The sequence below is a fragment of the Notolepis coatsorum genome (assembly GCF_963971535.1).
Source record: "Notolepis coatsorum genome assembly, chromosome: 5".
Classification (NCBI taxonomy): Eukaryota; Metazoa; Chordata; class Actinopteri; order Aulopiformes; family Paralepididae; genus Notolepis; species Notolepis coatsorum.
Genome location: NC_140169.1, coordinates 56,069,072 through 56,089,091, shown reverse-complemented (window position 1 = coordinate 56,089,091; position 20,020 = coordinate 56,069,072). Strand labels below are relative to the sequence as shown.

At 46.6% G+C, this 20,020-nt stretch overlaps 1 protein-coding gene across 1 annotated transcript in view; it reads left to right on the top strand.

Annotated features, from left to right (window-relative positions):
* Positions 1-2,333: 2,333 nt before the first annotated feature.
* Positions 2,334-20,020, top strand: part of esr2a (estrogen receptor 2a) — a gene marked incomplete at both ends in the record, with an annotated part of 110,295 nt that continues 92,608 nt past the window's right edge. Inside the window, 1 exon segment of the mRNA XM_084314111.1 lies at positions 2,334-2,818. Coding sequence (XP_084170237.1) covers positions 2,334-2,818 — 485 coding nt within the window.

Genomic DNA, 20,020 nt, shown 5'->3' with positions numbered 1-20,020 from the left:
ATAATAATAATAATAATAATAATAATAATAATAATAATAATTCATTACATTTATATAGTGCTTTTCTAGACACTCAAAGCGCTCCCCACAATGTAGGGTGGAAATTGCCTCCTTCACCACCACTGGTAGCACCCAACCTTGGGCTACGCACTACGCAGGCTCAATGGCTGCCATACACTGGCACCAGGCACACATCACACTACACACAATGGCTGAACGGCTCAGGAGACAGGGATTGATATCAGCCAATTAAGGGGAAGGGATGATTAGGTGGCCTTGATGTCAGAGACCTGATTGGGAATTTGGTCAGGAACGTCGGGGAACCCCCTACTCTTTGCGATAGGCGTCCTGGGTTCTTTAACGACCGAGATTCAGTCAAGACCTCGGTTTAGCGTCTGAAGGACGGCACTCGCAGATGTACGGTGTCCCTATCACCGTAACAGGGGCATTGTTACTGACTAGTATTGTGTGTATTGAGCCGTACTATATTGTACCCATTCTGCAATCTGTTAAAGGTCCCATGCATTATAAATGGCCTTTTCCAGTGTTTAGCATTGTTTCCTAGCAATTCCCTCACTCAACTAAGCTGTTCTGATTTGACGGTATTGCTGGCGTGAATAAGGTACTGATTTGCAGTAACGCCCCCTCTATGGTTGTAGCGCATAGTGTAACCCGACACTTCCTCAAACGGGTTTTGACAGAGAGGCAGAGAACGAGCGAGAGAGAGGGAGAGAGAGAGATAGAGAGAGAGGGAGAGAGAGAGATAGAGAGAGAGATAGTGAGAGAGAGATAGAGAGGGAGAGAGAGAGAGAGATAGGGAGAGAGAGATAGAGAGGGAGAGAGAGTGAGAGATAGGGAGAGAGAGGGATGGAGAGGGAGAGAGAGAGAGATAGAGAGAGAGAGGGAGAGAGAGAGAGAGGGAGAGAGAGAGAGAGAGATAGAGAGGGAGAGAGAGATAGGGAGAGAGAGATAGAGAGGGAGAGAGAGAGAGAGATAGGGAGAGAGAGGGACTGCACGGTCCCCGCGCGCAGGAGTGTGTGTAAAAATGTGTGTGCGTGTGCCGCGGGATGGGTCTTCTCTCACAATGCTCCGTGTGTCCCCCTCTCCCTCTCTCTCTCTCTCTCTCTCTCTCTCTCTCTCTCTCTCTCTCTCTCTCTCTCTCTCTCTCTCTCTCTCTCTCTCTCTCTCTCTATCTCTCTCTCTCTCCCTCACAGTCGGGAGCACTAGCTTATCACTGTCAAAATATCTTTGCGCACGCTCCGGCGCTCATGCCCGTATTCCGATCCGTGCAATAATAATCACAGAGGTATATATTGTCATTTGAAACAAGTTACCAATGCATTGTCCCGTGGGATTATGCCCCCCCGCGGCGAAATTAATGAGTCTCCCCCTCAATCTCTCTCTATCTCTCTCTGTGCCAGTTGCAGACTGTGTGGGTGACTGTCACTCAAAGCGCTTATGGGCGGAGCCCATCCAATAACAGCCTGAATTCCAAAGGGAGAAAAATTATGCTTTTGAGTACTTGATTAGAAATATAAAACAATGCATTTTTCTTTGAAAAAAACCTTACAGATGTGTTCCATAGACTCACCGGAATTGTGTAAAGTTGCCCAAATAGTGCAAGGAATAGCAATGCATGTCCCCTTTAATACAATTTTCAATCAATAGTCCAGAGGACTGTGGACTGTGGTTCTGTGGTTCTGTGGTTCTGTGGTTCTGTGGCCATGTATGTATGTCAACAAGTTGGCGTATAAAGAAAAACATAATCTCCCTTTTGTCTCTTATATCTCACCAGGTGGAATCCTCCTGTATCTCCAACCTGGACCCTTCACACCGCCACCATCTGAGGACCTCAGAGACGACCTATATGGCTGGACGGAAATCGGCCCCTCAACATTTGGGAAACGTTGCGTGCGGCGCCCCCTGTGGCCGTTGTGTGCACCACCACCGCTGACGTCCAAAGTCGGCGATGTGATCCGTGACTGTATATCGGCGTTTTTTTTTACACTCTGCTGAATCAACGCACACTCGGCTGCACACCTCCGCTGTTGAAAAAAACCGCGCCAGGAAACTGAACCATGTGAAGTCGGAGGTCGACGCGGTACGGCGAGAGTTGGAACGTCACGGAGAACTAGCCGGTCTGCTCCCCAGTGTTGTTTATTTTCTAAGGTGTGGCCATCTTGTCCGGGGTGACGAAATCCAATCATCGTTGGAAATGAAATGAAACCCTAGTGGCGACGCAAACCATCACAGCCTCCTCCACCCTAGTCCCGTGCCAACGATGCAATAGATCCGGTTCGACCCGAGACCTCGCCTGCGTCGTCGTCGTCGCTATGGCGACCCGCTCCGCGGAGAGCGAGACGCCCCTTCTGCAGCTCCAGGAAGTGGACTCCAGCAGAGTGGGCGGCGGCCCCCCCCCCGTCCTCCTGAGCTCCTCCTCCTCCTCCTCCTCCTCCTCCTCCCCGGCCCTGCCCCCTCTGGACGGTGGCGGCCGGACCGTCTGCATCCCCTCGCCGTACGCCGACCTGGGCCACGACTTCACCGCCGGGCCCGGCTTCTACCGGCCCCGGCTGTTCGGCTGCGGCTACCCCGGCCCCGGCGGCCCCAACCTGCTGCCGGACTGCCCCGCCATGCGCCAGGCCCTGAGCCCTGGGGCCCTGTTCTGGCCCCCCACCGGCCACGGACACGCGGGGGGGCTCCCGGTGAGCCTCCACAGGTCGCGACCCCCCCACCCCCCCCGGCAGCATGGTCAGCTGATGCACCACGGGGGGCCGTGGGTGGAGCTGGCTCCGAGGCACACCGCCTTGCCGGACGGCAGGTAGGTAGTTCCTCTCATACTGTGGTTATTGTTTATTGTTTATTAAGGATCCCCATTAGTCTCCACCGTAGTGAGGACCATTCTCCCTGGGGTGCGTGCAAATACACAACATAGGCACAACATACAAAATATAATGCAGCGTACTTGACGCTTGTGAATCAAATGAAAGATCAACTAAAATTAAATCACAAATCACAACAAATCACAACAGTAAACATTTTAAATGAAATAAGAAGAATAAAAATAGAAAAACAATTAAAACCTAAGAGCCTTTAAAACCTCTTAACCTCTTAGCCAAAAGTGGCCATTTTAGTTTTAGTTTTTGAGGACTGCATACTTTCTTTGAAAACCAAAATACTATACGTTTTACTTATAGCACATGCATGAGCCTGGTCTCTTTTGAACGATGACTGTAACTGAGGGGTACAATTCCCTGACTGTATTACTAGATATGATACTTACTACCACTACCTTTGTACTTAATATTCGGCCACCCAGTACACGGCATAAATATATTATCATGAACACTCTCACGTAGATGAAACGGATCCAACACAAATGTACGAATTAGAAACAGGTCTTTATTGCCTACACAGCGATGGTGTGTAGACTGAACACTTAATCACTTAATTACATTTATGAATTGAAATAGTATGCACTTTTATGGCAAGGAGTATTCGTCGGTATATCAATAGATAATGTCCAATCTCTGAAGGCGCAGGTGGTAAATATACGACCTGGAATAGTTAAGGAATAACAGCAATGATACTTTAATGATTATAGGCTGGATACACTAGAGGGGGTTAATCCGGTCGCTTGTAAGCCGACAGGAGTAGGAGGGGGGGGGGGGGGGTAGAATCCAGCTGCCTCGTCCGGCCAAGGGTATCCCAGGAGAACCCACTGTAGTGCCGTTCAATGCGCCGGCGATCCTTGGACCACAGATGAAAGCAGGTGGACTCTTTGTGGGCCGGCTCTCTCCGGTCCACGGGGGAGAGATGTGGAGAGACCTCGTCTTGCAGAGCGTCTCCTCACCTTGTGTCCTCTCCAGGGGGGGGGGGTTCCAACACACGGTAGTGTCGGGGGTCTTTATCCATAGAATAATCAAAGTATCCAAAGCATAATCCGTGCCTGGGAAGGCGGGCTGTCGTCGGTAGAATAATCCGGTATACAGGTCCACTCGCTCGTCGGCTCTGGGGCTCCTTGGGTGCAGCTTCACATAGGGTCAACCACCCTGGGTAAGCAGCCAGTTCTCTGCCCGAAACGATGGGGTACTGACTACGGTAGTATTCTCACCGCACGAAGCACTATATATTAACAGACTATTATTAGCTTAATAGACTACGTCCAACTCGACGATATAGTGCCAAATATGACTATTCAAATATTAATATACACGATGTCTCAATACCGATGGTAGGCGAACTTGGCCTTACTCCCACACGTGGCATCGCGGGGAGGCTTTACGTCTGTGACTCTATTGGAGGGTAAGAAACTGGACTGAAAAGAAAGTCCTACTTTAGTAGCGCAGTATATATACGCACTATGAACAAATAGTCCCATTAGTGGTGCGGTAGCCAAATTCCTACGCGGAACTAGGACTTGTTCGTACATGTCGAGCGGTACGTTTGAACTGGGTCTGAGGGGTATGGCAGCCTGGCACCAAGGTCTCGACCAATAGTAGAATGGAGACTATTATGGGATGTTCAGTAGGCTAGAATGGATATTCAATGCATACTGCACAAGGAACACACAAGGGATATCAGGGAACACTAGAGAACATACAAATACAACTAAATATATATATATAAATAAATATATATATTCGGTTTAATCTGGCCCTTCACAACAGCCACCCCCTGAATAGGTCCCAGACCTAATCAGTTAAACGGAGACAGATTAATCGCGTTGTCTATTTACACATAAGGGTTTGCTGTAGGGGTCAGTCAACTTCACAAAGTCATAGGGTTGTAGGGTCATGGTCATCATCGATTGTGTCTGGGAGTCGGGGCAGTTCTATGAGCCTTGCCACGGGACGGGTGTAAGTGCGACCCTGGACGAGCACTTCAGCTGTTCGGACCTTGCCGTCGGCACCGGTGATCACTTTGCTTACGCGGCCGGCCGGCCACATAGCTCTGGGCAGTGATTGATCAATAATCATGACGACTGTTCCTTCTGTCAAATTGTCTCTCTCCTTTACCCACTTCTGGCGGGTCTGTAGAGACGGTAGGTAGTGCAGTAGGAAACTGTTCCAAAACCTGTCGGCTAATACTTGGCTGTACCTCCACATTCGTCGGCCGTTCGCTTCTTCAGGCCGGTACATTGTCTGGGGTAATGCAGGATCTAGCCGCCCCATCAGGAGTGTGTCGGGGGCTCTGCGTAGGCGACCACCCACTCTGATGAGGGTATGAGCGTCGCTCTCGGGGGCCAGATGAATTAATCTGCTGTCGGATGGGACGGGCTTTCCTCCCTGTAGACAGGCCAATTCATCGGGGAACGAGTCTCTCTGGGCTCGCTGCAGTAGAAGCAATTCTGCTTCCTCGTAGTTAGCTGCTGACATATCAGCGGGGGACTTGCACTCCGGGTGGTACCGCAGGAATGTTCTTTGTTGTGCACTCTCTATGGACGTGCAATCGTTTATGTTAGGGTCGGTGGAGGCTACGGTGCTCAATCCACAGAACACAGACTTCTTAATTTCCACCTCCTCTGGACTTGCTGCCCTCGGGATAGGCATGGGCCACTGTCCTTCCGGGAGTCTTAGGAATGCGGGGCCGTCACTGTAGACATTGCGACGGGTGAGGTCATCCAGGGGCATCCCCCGGGTGATGACGTCAGCTGGGTTCTGTTTTGTATCAACGTAGCGCCACTCTGTTTCTCCGGTTAACTCTTCGGTTAAGTCTTGAATCTCGGTGACTCTGACTCCCACGAAGACTTTGTACTTGCATGAGTCCGATTTGATCCAGGCGAGTACCGTCGTGGAATCTGACCACAGGATTGTTCTAGACACCGGTATGGTGAGCTCACGTTGGATGAGCGTGGCTAGGTGCGCTCCGGCTAGGGCTGCGCAGAGCTCTAGACGTGGGATAGATTGTTGCTTGCGTGGGGCTATTCTCGAGCGGGCGAGGACAAATGCTGTGTAGATCTCTCCCCCTTGGTCTTGGGCCCGCAAGTAGGCTACTGATCCGTATGCAACCTCTGAGGCGTCACTGAAGACGTGCAAGTCCATTTTACATGTCTCTGGCCTCACCGTGGGTGGGAAGTAGCTTCGGCGCATATTAACGCCTGGGAGTGAGTGGAGCTCCATCTCCCACTCTCTCCAGGTGGATGCAAGGTGTGCGGGAATGGGGTCGTCCCAGCCCTGGTCCTTGTCCCACAATGCTCGTACAATCATTTTTGCCCTGGTGGTGTACGGTAGAATACATCCTAGCGGGTCATATTGTCGGGCGAGTGTTGTGTACACACTCCGTCTGGTGGTCGGCGCCGCCGCCGGCCTTCCCTGCTCCGTAGTCAGGGGCTTGTGTCTGTAGTGAAGCGAATCTGTTTTGAATCGCCACACCAATCCCAGGGTCATCTCCTGGGCTTCTCCCGGGATTGTAGCCATCCAGGTCTCGCTGCTGGCTGCCTTGTCCTCGGAGGAGAGGCTGCGCAGTACTTGCGGATCGCTGCTGGCCCACTGCCTGAGATCAAAGCCGCCTTTGATCAATGAGGCGCGGAGTTTAATCAGGAGAGCCTCGGCTTCTTCCTGGGTTGAAAGGCTTTGTAGACAGTTGTCTACGTAGAAGCTGTTCTTTACGCTGTGTCGGACCTCTTCGTCCGCTGCTGGGTCCTCTGCTACATGTTTCTGTAGTGCAAATGTCGCACAGCAGGGGCTGCACGTCGTTCCGAAGGGGAGGACTTCCCATTGGTAGATGGCTGGGTGCTCATCTCCTGGCTTCTCTCTCCATAGGAACCGTAACAGGGGCTTGTCCGCCTCTACTAATCTCACCTGCAGGAACATTCCTTTAATGTCCCCGCTGATGGCCACCTTTTCCTGGCGGAAGCGGAGTAGAACGCCGAGTAGGGAGGGGCCGAGTGTGGGACCGGGCAGTAACTCTTTATTCAGATTTTGGGATCCGATCTGGTAGCTGCAGTTAAATACTATGCGGTCTTTACCGTTGTGATGGACCTTGTGGTGGGGCACGTACCACGATTCAGTGGTCTGGTCAGCCTCTTTAATGTCCATCTTTGTGACGTGTCCCGCTGTGATGAGCTTCTCAATCTCAGCGCGGTATACACTCTCTTGGGCGGGGTTCTTGGCTAAGCGCCGCTCCGTGTTCAGCAGGTACCGTTCTATGGCGTCTGTCTTGGCGTGGAAAGTAGGCATTCCTTCTCGCCGCAGGAGTGGCGTGGCGTATCTCAACACGCCGTTGACCGGGACTCTCTTGGTCCCTGTCTCGAGGAGGTGAATGGCGTAAATGTCATCTTTAGAGCGAATGTCTTTCTTTCCATTCTTAAAGGGCATTTGTTCCAAGCTCCATAGCCGCTCTACGTGTTGCAGGAGTGCGGTTTCTCCCTCTGTGACTCGGGAGTGGAGACATCTAGTGGCTGTACTTCGGTTGAGAGATTTGGCGAGCGGGCCTTGGAGAGTCCATCCCAAACGGGTCTCGACTGCTGCAGGACAGCCTCGGGGTCCGGTATGAACCCGGTCTATCGGGACAATGAGGTCTGCATGGTCGGAGCCTATCAACAGGGTCGGCATAGCATTGTCTATGAGCGGGATCGGTAACTTGCGCAGATGTGCATATTTCTCCATCAGCTTGGCGACGGGGTATGTGTACCGCGACAGTCCTATTTCTTGGCTGGTGAAAGCGTCTGCAATCTGGTACCGTCGCTCAGGCTGGCCGCTTGCTGCGATAGAGAATGAGACATTCTCGCCCTTTATCGTCTTCAAATCTCGTCTTATTGTCCGAATTGTCATTTGGGTTTCGCTTCCCCGCAGCCCTAGCTGGGCCGCAGCGGAGGCGAGCAGCAGGGTCTTCTCTGACCCGTCATCGAGGACGGCGTAAGTGTCCAGGACTTTATTCTGGTAGCTTAGTGTCACACGCACTACTTTTAGGAGTACTCGGGCTCCACTGCTGCTGGCGGGGTCGATGTACATGACGCTCGCTTTGCGGCTGGATGGTGCAGGTGAAGGGCGCCGTCTGTTACTGTCGTGAAGTATGTCCAGATGGGCTCCATCGCACTTGGTGCACCTTTTCTTTAAGCGGCATTCGGCTGCCATGTGTGAGCGCGCACAGCGAAAACAGCGCTTGTTGGACTTTATCCATTGACCTGCTTCCTCCGCGTTCAGCTTGGGGAAGGAGTCACATTGCGCTAGCCAGTGTTCTTTCTCACAGTAGGGGCACACTATCTTCCACTTCTCCGTTCTGGAGGGGGTACTGTGGCTCCTGCTGCTCGGTACTGACTCCGATTGGTGCATCACAGTCACCGATCTTCTTCCATCATTTAGTCGTCTGGTTCCTTCTCTGGAGCCAGGGGTGCTCCGTCCGAATGTATCTAGCCGTAGGCTGCTGACTTCTCTCGCCAGGAAGTCTGCTAGATCGAGGAGGTTCGGTTCGGGGCCATTCGGGTCTCTGTGGTCCCTCTGCCGCCTAAAGCGCTCCTGACGAGCGGGCGGCAGCTTCTCCAGGATCCTTTCCACATTTGAGTTGGCGTAAAGTTCATACTTCCCCTTCTCTCTTTGCGCTCCCAACATCCCTACCAGGGACTGCACTCTGATGGACAGGTCGTCCAGTGCTCGATTGTCTATTGCTGGGGGTAAGCGGTCGATGTGTCGGATCTCCTGGATCACGTAATCCCATATGCGCCCATACCTCTGGTCCAATGCTACCAGCGCTGCTGTGTATGGGGTGGTGGAAGTCGCGTAGGCGAGCGCTATATTATGTGCGCGGGGCACCTTTAAGTGCTGCAGTAGGATGGCGTATTTGTGGCGTTCATCCAATACATCCACCAACATGGTCTCCAGACACATGCGGAGTTCTGTATACTGGGCCCGGTTCTCTTGGGTGAAGTCGGGTACCATAGGCGTGCCAATGTATGACGCTGACTGTGGATACATCGGCGAGCGTTGGGGGAGAGGCCTCCTAGGCGAGTCTCCTCCCGCTCCTTGGTATGGGCTGGTACCGGCAGTGTACCATGGCCCGCTTGTCCAGGTGCTGTTCCTCGGTGCGGGTCGTGCGTCGTGCTCACCCGTGTATAGAGTCGGGGGTCTGTAGTGCAGCTCCGCGGGAGTATAGCCTGGGCTGTACCGGACCTCCTGGTCCGGTAGAGTACTGTGCTGTCTTCGGGCGCGGTTCTCCTCCTCTTCCTCTTCGTCTTCAGTTAGGTCATCCAGTGCTTGTAGTCTCTGGTTTAGCCTCTCCACAGGATATGCTGCTCCTTCCCGGTTGCTAGGTCTCGCTTGGACCGGTGGGGGGAGGTGGTCTGTGAGGGGTATAGACCTCGTCTGTTGGTCAAGTTCAGGGTTGTTTACTCGGCTAGGGGATGCCGCCCTGGAGGTGTGTCTAGACGAGTTCCTGGAGCCTCTGGCGGAGGGAGAGGGTGTTGTCCGTCTGATCAGCTGTTCTATTAGTTGCGCTTGCTGTCTGTCGCGCTCTGCGTCCCGTTGAGCACCGGCTCGTTCTCGGGCCACATTCTCTTCCATCTGAATGCGTCTTATTTCTAGACGTATCTGCTCTTCTTCGCTCCGCTGCTGGATCTGCAGTCGGTCGCGTTCAGCAGCGGCGTTCAGGCTGATGAGGAAGGCCTGCTGTAGGGTCCTCTCTGCCTCGCTGGGAGAAGGCGGTTGTATAGGGGAGCCTTCCCTCGGGGTACTCCTTGCGGAGCCTTGGAGCTCTATCTCCACGGTGCTCTCCCCGTCTTCTTCCGTGCCGAGTTCTCTCTCGGTAGCGTTGTATTCCTCCCGGGACTCATCGGGGACTACTTCTTCAGTACTGGCGGGGTGTGAAGTCATGTCTGGTTCCCACTGGTCCCCACCGTGAACTTGGTCAGTTACATTAGAGCCCGTAGGGGCCTCTATGGTCGGGGTAGTCTGGACGTTGGGGTTAGACATACTTTTACTTTCTAGTTTTACCGCGTTTACTGTTAGTAGAAGACTAGGTTGTTGACTGACAGCGTAAGCCTCTAAGTACTGAGGGAGCCGTCGTTCGCGCTGCGGGCGTTGGTTAGGAGGATCGTTTCGTGGAGTGTTCATAATAGGCCATTTCAATATTAATAACACTATATTAATATTACACTAATTACCCTCCGGCTCGAAGGACCAATTGTAACTGAGGGGTACAATTCCCTGACTGTATTACTAGATATGATACTTACTACCACTACCTTTGTACTTAATATTCGGCCACCCAGTACACGGCATAAATATATTATCATGAACACTCTCACGTAGATGAAACGGATCCAACACAAATGTACGAATTAGAAACAGGTCTTTATTGCCTACACAGCGATGGTGTGTAGACTGAACACTTAATCACTTAATTACATTTATGAATTGAAATAGTATGCACTTTTATGGCAAGGAGTATTCGTCGGTATATCAATAGATAATGTCCAATCTCTGAAGGCGCAGGTGGTAAATATACGACCTGGAATAGTTAAGGAATAACAGCAATGATACTTTAATGATTATAGGCTGGATACACTAGAGGGGGTTAATCCGGTCGCTTGTAAGCCGACAGGAGTAGGAGGGGGGGGGGGGGGGGGGTAGAATCCAGCTGCCTCGTCCGGCCAAGGGTATCCCAGGAGAACCCACTGTAGTGCCGTTCAATGCGCCGGCGATCCTTGGACCACAGATGAAAGCAGGTGGACTCTTTGTGGGCCGGCTCTCTCCGGTCCACGGGGGAGAGATGTGGAGAGACCTCGTCTTGCAGAGCGTCTCCTCACCTTGTGTCCTCTCCAGGGGGGGGGTTCCAACACACGGTAGTGTCGGGGGTCTTTATCCATAGAATAATCAAAGTATCCAAAGCATAATCCGTGCCTGGGAAGGCGGGCTGTCGTTGGTAGAATAATCCGGTATACAGGTCCACTCGCTCGTCGGCTCTGGGGCTCCTCGGGTGCAGCTTCACATAGGGTCAACCACCCTGGGTAAGCAGCCAGTTCTCTGCCCGAAACGATGGGGTACTGACTACGGTAGTATTCTCACCGCACGAAGCACTATATATTAACAGACTATTATTAGCTTAATAGACTACGTCCAACTCGACGATATAGTGCCAAATATGACTATTCAAATATTAATATACACGATGTCTCAATACCGATGGTAGGCGAACTTGGCCTTACTCCCACACGTGGCGTTGCGGGGAGGCTTTACGTCTGTGACTCTATTGGAGGGTAAGAAACTGGACTGAAAAGAAAGTCCTACTTTAGTAGCGCAGTATATATACGCACTATGAACAAATAGTCCCATTAGTGGTGCGGTAGCCAAATTCCTACGCGGAACTAGGACTTGTTCGTACATGTCGAGCGGTACGTTTGAACTGGGTCTGAGGGGTATGGCAGCCTGGCACCAAGGTCTCGACCAATAGTAGAATGGAGACTATTATGGGATGTTCAGTAGGCTAGAATGGATATTCAATGCATACTGCACAAGGAACACACAAGGGATATCAGGGAACACTAGAGAACATACAAATACAACTAAATATATATATATAAATAAATATATATATTCGGTTTAATCTGGCCCTTCACAACAATGACGATGACAAGTTTATGATACAATAAAGAAAATTCACTTTTAGTGCTAATGAAATAGCTAATGCTAATGAAAAACAATATGCACAACCCCCTCCAATGTACAGTAAATTACCAAGTATGGTCTTGTCAATAATCCAATGTACAGTGTTGTTTGTACAGTTGTACAGTGTCCCCCACCCACCCACCCCTCCTACCCAACCCCCCCCCCCCACTCCTACCCAACCCCCCCCCCCACCCACCCAACCACCTCCAATGTACAGTCCCCACCTACCCAATCCAATGTACAGTTTCCACGCCTAATGTATATACTCTTTTCTTTCTGGACTCTTTTTGTATCACAAACAGTACTGTAATTGCAAATCTGGTATGTCATAAATGTATAGATGTAGCAGTACTGTCTATCTGTATGTCATGTATGTCATATATGTCCTGATGAATTGAAAATAGGGGACCCTGATGTAAACAAGACGAAAGTCTTTCTCTGGTCTGCATCCCCTTAACAATTGTATGTATTGAGCTGTACTGTACTGTACCCATTCTGCAATCTGTTAATAAAGTTTTCATTCATTCATTCATTCATGCACACCCTAGAGGTCGCCAAACTGCTGGTGGGCAACTCGTCCTCAAGAGGGCCCACATGTGGGCCGTTGCAGGCTAAGGGGTGTTGTAAGAACAATTAAAAACCAGTGGAGCAGGCTTCCCTCATAGCATAACCGAGGTCCACTTCTCTCAGATTTTTACCCTCTCTCCAGCATTTTTTTTTTTTATATATTGCTCTCTCTAGCCTTTGTTTTGTTTTCATATAGACTAAATTTGTTTTGTTTTCACATGGACTACATTTGTTTTGTTTTCACATGGACTAAATTTGTTTTGTTTTCACATGGACTACATTTGTTTTGTTTTCACATGGACTAAATTTGTTTTGTTTTCACATGGACTACATTTGTTTTGTTTTCATATAGACTACATTTGTTTTGTTTTCATATAGACTACATTTGTTTTGTTTTCATATAGACTACATTTGTTTTGTTTTCATATAGACTACATTTGTTTTGTTTTCATATAGACTACATTTGTTTTGTTTTCATATAAACTACATTTGTTTTGTTTTCATATAGCTTATTGTTCTAATATGCACTCAAGTTCGACACAGTTTGACGAACAATCTTACTGACCCTTAGCTGCCAGAGTTGTACCCTTCCTGCTGACCCCGTACCTGGTTCAACTAAGTCGACCAAGAGTCCCATTATCCAGATTCAATTAACCCGATGTTTGAAGCCGGGATTTTCCTGTTCCTCGAACGCTGATTCAGTCTTGTTAACTCGAATCAGACTTGATACTCAGGATCAGTGCGCGCGGCCGCTTCAGTTGAAAAGACAGCAGGTGTCGATAGCAGAAATCCTGATTTTCTAACGGCATTGATTGATTGATTGATTTAAAACTTTATTAACAGATTGCAGGCGGCTCAATAGCCTCGCCGACAAGTTAAATGCATAATCTATAGGCTAATTTTAAGTCCCTCATTACCCCAATCAATCAGATTATATTTCTTTAAATGTGCCTGCTGGCAGTAGGTTTATGTATTGAATAATCAAATGAGATCTTGCTAGCGAAAATAATTAGTTCAACTGTTTCAGAATAAGGATACGGCTCTCTTATCCATTGATTGATGTATGGTGGATGTTTTACTTATCTGCACTGTGGTGTGACGGTTGGTCGTTTTGTCTTTCACGCGGACGACCCGCGTTCGAATCCCCCTTCTTCTAGTCCTTTTGTTCTTTTTGCAATGTAGGAATAATTCAATTTGGTGCACGTTGAGAGCTATATAAAGAATGACATCCTCAATGCATGTAGATTTATAATATTTTAACTTAAAACTAGGCTACTTTTGCGTATAATCATTAATATTATATTCCAAAAAAGTTATATTGGAAACACGGGGTCTCGAACTCAGGTCACCTGCTTGACAGGCGTGAGCACTAGCCGTTGCACCACTGTGCCAGACGGGATATATTCATTGTGTATCCATCAATGGACAAGAGACCCGTGTTTAGAAGTTTTATCTCTTTATTCTCAAATGCATTAATGTGACGTCAACGGCTCATTCAATTTCTCAAATCCGTCAAACAGCGCATCTCATCAGACATTTTAATCCCAGTTACAATATCACAATAACGTGTGAGTGATGATCAGTGTTGTGCTAGTTACTGAAAAATAGTAACTCAGTTACTTTACTAGTTACTCATTTCAAAAGTAACTCCGTTACGTTACTAGTTACTTACACCCAAAAGTAATGCGTTACTGTGAAAAGTAACTATTTAGTTACTTGAAGATGAAAAAAATTGCTCCCATGCAGCCAGATACAGATACTCAAAATCGGTTGATCAACTTGACAGTTTCCATTCACATCACTGAACTCTGCTAAGCAATGTGGTCACCGTCTAGATACAAACACAAATCACAAACACAAATGTCCCGACGTAATAAGAAATGCACGTGCCTAATTGCTCGGGGAGGTTGCGCGCATGCACGTTTAGGTTGAGCGCATGCACGTCTAGGTTCTAGGTTGAAAATAAGTGCTTGAGGAAAAGCCTTGATATCTGTCGCCGGAGCGTTTCATTATAACAGTCTTGCAACGTTGTTTAAGATATCAATCGTGCATTGCAACGTTAGAATAGTTAGGATATCAATTGTGCATGAAAGGACTATATTTATATTGTTTGATTAGTATTGATGAGATTCCCTGTCAGATTTGTAGTCAAAATGCGTTGATGAACTTGAGTTTCCATTCATTTACATTCACATCACTGCACTCACCAGTGTCTGTCGAGATGTAAAATTAGTCCAGCAGCCCCTTAAACATTTTCTTTGTTTCATTTCCATGTTGTACTGTATATTCTCTCTCCAAGTAGTTGAAAAAAGTGTTCCGTCCCATTTGCTGTGTGTCGCCTCGTATCATTCTACGCGGGTGGCGAGTGGATTTGGATGAGTGACAGTCCTCGTAGTTAACGTTAGACTCCAGTATCTTTGAGCCAAAACACAAATGACATAACTAAAACGTTATTTTCTTTTCGCTCGACAAAAGAGAAATACGCGAGTGCTCTGCCTGGGCGCTGCCATTATCAGTCAGGAATCTCAGGAATAGTAAACAAAACACGCCCCCAGCATAGCGTTCCCCGCAGCCAGGCAGACAGGATATGAGGATAATAATAATAATAATAATAATCACTACCGCTCGCTATCAATCTACGCTGTATATAACGCAAATAACGCAGTGACGAACCATTCAGTAACGTAAGTAGCGTTACTGAATTTCAAAAGTAATGCGTTAGAGTACTAGTTGCGGCAAAAAGTAACTTCGTTTCTGTAACGCGTTACTTTGTAACGCGTTAGTCCCAACACTGGTGATGATACAATTCAACTATCCTCAGAGTCCTCGTAATTCATAATCCACAAAAACCACAATCCACGCATAGACACTTCAATTTTATGCTTGAATGAAACACAATCCGGGCGCTCCGTTAAGCAAATCTACAGCGGAGAATATATGAAACTAATCAGAGCCAAACGGCCGATAGGTTAGTTTCATTCATTAAAAATATCCCTGCGGGATTCAGATTTGCAATGCGCCGTTATTAAAATAACCACATGCAGCGTGTATCGCACTCCGAGCGCCGTATATGACGTGCATTATTTTATTTAGGACAAAGTAAATCTATAGGCTGAATATGATTTATTATCAGCATTTAGTTCTATTATTATACATTTCAAAAGCCCCCTCTAGGAAAACGAAGCACAGAAACATAATTCAGAATGGTATAATGGGATCTAGACTGTGAGAAATATTTCAGGAAGCGAGCTGGCATTTCTTTGCGGGGGCGTGGCCATGGTTCATCCAGCTAACTGAACTTAACCCTGCTCCGGACCAGGTTCAAACTTTCTGATCTGTTACCATGGTGATTTAGAAAATCCGACTTCGGGGAACAGAAAGGTCCGGCTTAAGTCAAGCTATACTGGAAATTATCCGGCTAACTCAGTTAGCCAGGTACGGGGAACGGGGCCCTGTACGTTTCTTTGGATAAAAGAGTCAACTCAATGACTCAATGACTCAATGTAAATATCAATGTAAATGTATCTTACATTTGTTTTGGTCCTGCTGTCGAGCCCAAGGGGCCTAATGGAGCTACAACAGATGGAAGATATTACCATCCGTTGGTTTGTTTTTAAATTCAAACCTAACCTAACAACAAACAGACACTCCTCATTGAACCTTGATTAAAGACAGACAGAGCGGATCACTGTGGACAGGGCCTGCGAGTCACAAAGTAATTTATTTATTTTCCACAAAGCCCGCTAACATAAATACTTCCCCATTGAGCTGGGATACCTACCCCCCTCCCCACAGAATTCTTTGTATCTTTACCAATCAAATGGCAATGCCTTGTCATTGTATCAAAGAATTAAAACATGATGCTTAGCTTAAAAATGGACCGGTCCTCTGTGTTGTTTCCTAACACGTTGCCCTGGTTACGACATTTTAGCGAGCTACAACACTAACGGTAGCAAGACAGTCAATGAAACACTTGTAGCCACTTCACTGAAAATGTTCCTCCGTTCAATTGAATCATGTAGATGCCTCTTCAGATGCAGAAGTATACTGTGTACATCTGTTTCAGGTATTCAGAGGAACATTTTTTTCAAACTGTATTATCTAAAGATGGCAAGTTAGAGTATTGTGTTCATTCATAGTTAAATACACTGGAGGTTGAGTACTTTATTATCTAAAGAGGGCAAGTTAGAGTATTGTGTTCACTCATAGTTAAATACACTGGAGGTTGAGTACTTTATTATCTAAAGAGGGCAAGTTAGAGTATTGTGTTCACTCATAGTTAAATACACTGGAGGTTGAGTACATTATTATCTAAAGAGGGCAAGTTAGAGTATTGTGTTCATTCACAGTTAAAGACAGTAGAGGTTTTGATTGATTGATTGATTGAAAACTTTATTAACAGATTGCAGAATGGGTACAATACAGTACAGCTCAATACACACACTTGTTAAGGGGATGCAGACCAGAGAAAGACTTTCGTCTTGTTTACATCAGGGTCCCCCATTTTCAATTCATCAGGACATATATGACATACACGACATACAGATAGACAGTACTGCTACATCTATACATTTATGACATACCAGATTTGCAAAGACAGTACTGTTTGTGATACAAAAAGAGTCCAGAAAAGAGTATATACATTTGACGTAAAAACTGTACATTGGGGGAGGTTGGGTAGGTGGGGTGTGGGGGGGGGGGGGCTGTACATTGGAGGTGGTTCGGTTGGGGGGGGGGGGCAGGAGGGGTGGGGGGGGAGGAACACTGTACAACTGTATAAGCAAAACTGTACATTGGAATATTGACAACCATACTTGGTCATTTACTGTACATTGGAGGGGATTGGGTTAGGATTGAGTACTTTATTATCTAAAGATGGTAAGCTAGTGTTGTGTTCACTCATAGTTAAAGACAGTGGAGGTTGAGTACTTTATTATCTAAAGATGGTAAGTTAGAGTGTTGTGTTCATTCATAGTTAAAGACAGTAGAGGTTGAGTACTTTATTATCTAAAGATGGTAAGTTAGTGTTGTGTTCATTCATAGTTAAAGACAGTGGAGGTTGAGTACTTTATTATCTAAAGATGGTAAGTTAGAGTGTTGTGTTCACTCATAGTTAAAGACAGTAGAGGCTGAGTACTTTATTAAAGATGGTAAGTTAGAGTGTTGTGTTCACTCATAGTTAAAGACAGTAGAGGTTGAGGACTTTATTATCTAAAGATGGTAAGTTAGAGTGTTGTGTTCATTCATAGTTAAAGACAGTAGAGGTTGAGTACTTTATTATCTAAAGATGGTAAGTTAGAGTGTTGTGATCACTCATAGTTAAAGACAGTAGAGGCTGAGTACTTTATTATCTAAAGATGGTAAGTTAGAGTGTTGTGTTCATTCATAGTTAAAGACAGTGGAGGTTGAGTACTTTATTATCTAAAGATGGTAAGTTAGAGTATTGTGTTCACTCATAGGTAAAGACAGTGGAGGTTGAGTACTTTATTATCTAAAGATGGTAAGTTAGAGTGTTGTGTTCACTCATAGTTAAAGACAGTGGAGGTTGAGTACTTTATTATCTAAAGATACACACACACACACACACACACACACACACACACACACACCTCACTCACTCACTCACTCACTCACTCACTCACTCACTCACTCACTCACTCACTCACTCACTCACTCACTCACTCACTCACTCACTCACTCACTCACTCACTCACTCACTCACTCACTCACTCACTCACTCACTCACTCACTCACTCACAGGAAGCAGTGCAGCAATCTTGAGTCACACAATACAAGATCAATCACAATTCATTATTGATACATACACTTCCGAAGCCCAACCTGTAGCCCCCCCTCCACGCTAGCCAAACGGGTTGCCAGGTATGTAGGTATTACTCCACTCTGTTTTTGGTTATAATATGATGACCTTTCAAGTGGAATTAGATTCAGGAATTTTTCAAAGCAAAGTGAAACATTAGGGGATTTATCATCATTCCACCTTTGTAGCATACATACCAACACATTCTCAATATATATGTATACTAACGGTGCAGTAAGTGGTATTTTCTGTTCAATAAAATTCAGGTTAAAATAAAGGAGGTCTTTCTGTTTTATTTATTTTATTATTATCATCTGATTTACAATTGATAGAGAGAACCAGCGTACATCCCATGATACAAGAGCTTTTGTAGTAAGAAACATTTTAAGCTCTTGCTACAACATGTGTAAATAACATGGGATCATATGCTTTCTGGGAATTGTGGAATTTTGGAAGAATGTTAAAAGGAAATGCAATGGCATGATTGGATACTAATCAACCTCTGTCTTAGGACTCGATGATACAGAAAGGTACTGTATGTTAAAAATGTTAAAAGTGATGCAAGTGGCATTTATTTATTTAAACAAGTGTTAAATAGCTTTACATTCTGACAGCCATCACTGATATATATATATATATATATATATATATATATCCTGTCTCCACTTTATCCAATCAGGATATATCCAACTCCACATTGTAAAAATGGTCTGACAAAAACGAGGAAAAAAACTAGCTTTAACCCTTTCACTGCCACACTACCAAAGGTTTACCCCTTTCACTGCGACAATACAGAAGGTTAACCCTTTCACTACCCTTTCAAGTCCACACGACTGGTTTAAACTCTGCACCGAGTGACGTCATATACATGTAGTACAATGCCAAAGCAGTAGGTGGCGATGTAGTTCAAACATGAAGGCAATTTCAACCAACCAGAAGGGTTTAGGGTTAATACCGGAAACTGACCTGACACAAACATCCCTCCTTGCTCACAGCCATTTAGCCAACATAGCATTTATTTTTCAGCAAGAAAACAAAGTGCAATAAAAGTGCAATAAACAAAAACGGATATATTCACTGTGTGTTCTGCCTCTCATTTGTTGATGAAACAAAACCAACATCAACACAATTTACCACCAAGAGCGGATAGTTTAGTCTCACAAAAAGATCTCCGGTGTTGTTAGCTACATGCTAATGTGAATGGCATTCTCCATGTATATAGTTAGCATCGAGGCTATTAACGTTAACGCTAGTAGAAATGGATGAACACTTTATTTAACAGATTGCAGAATGGGTACAATACAATACGGCTCAATACAAACAATTGTTAAGGGGGGGTGCAGATTGTTGTAGTTTGGACTGGGTTTCTTATAACAATAACTTGACAACACGTGAGCTTAGTTTAGCCGCAGCTACAGGTTTACTCTGGTCAGGTCAGGAATGCGACAACAGACATCAGTCGATCACAACACTCTTCAACACAGACGATACGTTTCGAACAAAAGTTTGTTACAATCATTTTCATATAACGCTACTTGAGACAGCTCTGCTGTAAACACTGGAAATAACCTCGGTTTCTATGCCCACACGCAACCACTGCAACCGGGGATGCACGCAAAACTTCACCCTGGACTCCGGTTTTCAAAGACCGCGGTTGCAGTGTAGCAAAAACCCCGGTTGTGTGTGGGCGAACAGTGCAAGCGATACAATAAAGCAAAACACACACACACACACACACACACACACACACACACACACACACATATATTTATATAGCATATAACAACTGCCCTTCACTGACGCTGGAAGGGCAGGCTATAGTGGGGGACAACCCGCTGTCAGTAAGCCTATCATTTACACATTGAAAGAACGCTGAGAAGCTATAATAACAGCACTCAGATATGACTCACCACTGCGCCTGGCTGTCCTTCCTAGCCCTATTTTCTGAAAATCCGTCTAATAAAAATACATACCTAAGTAAATGGAAGATTGCTCCACTTCTACAAGGTCCATTTGCATGTTCTTGGTATCTAGG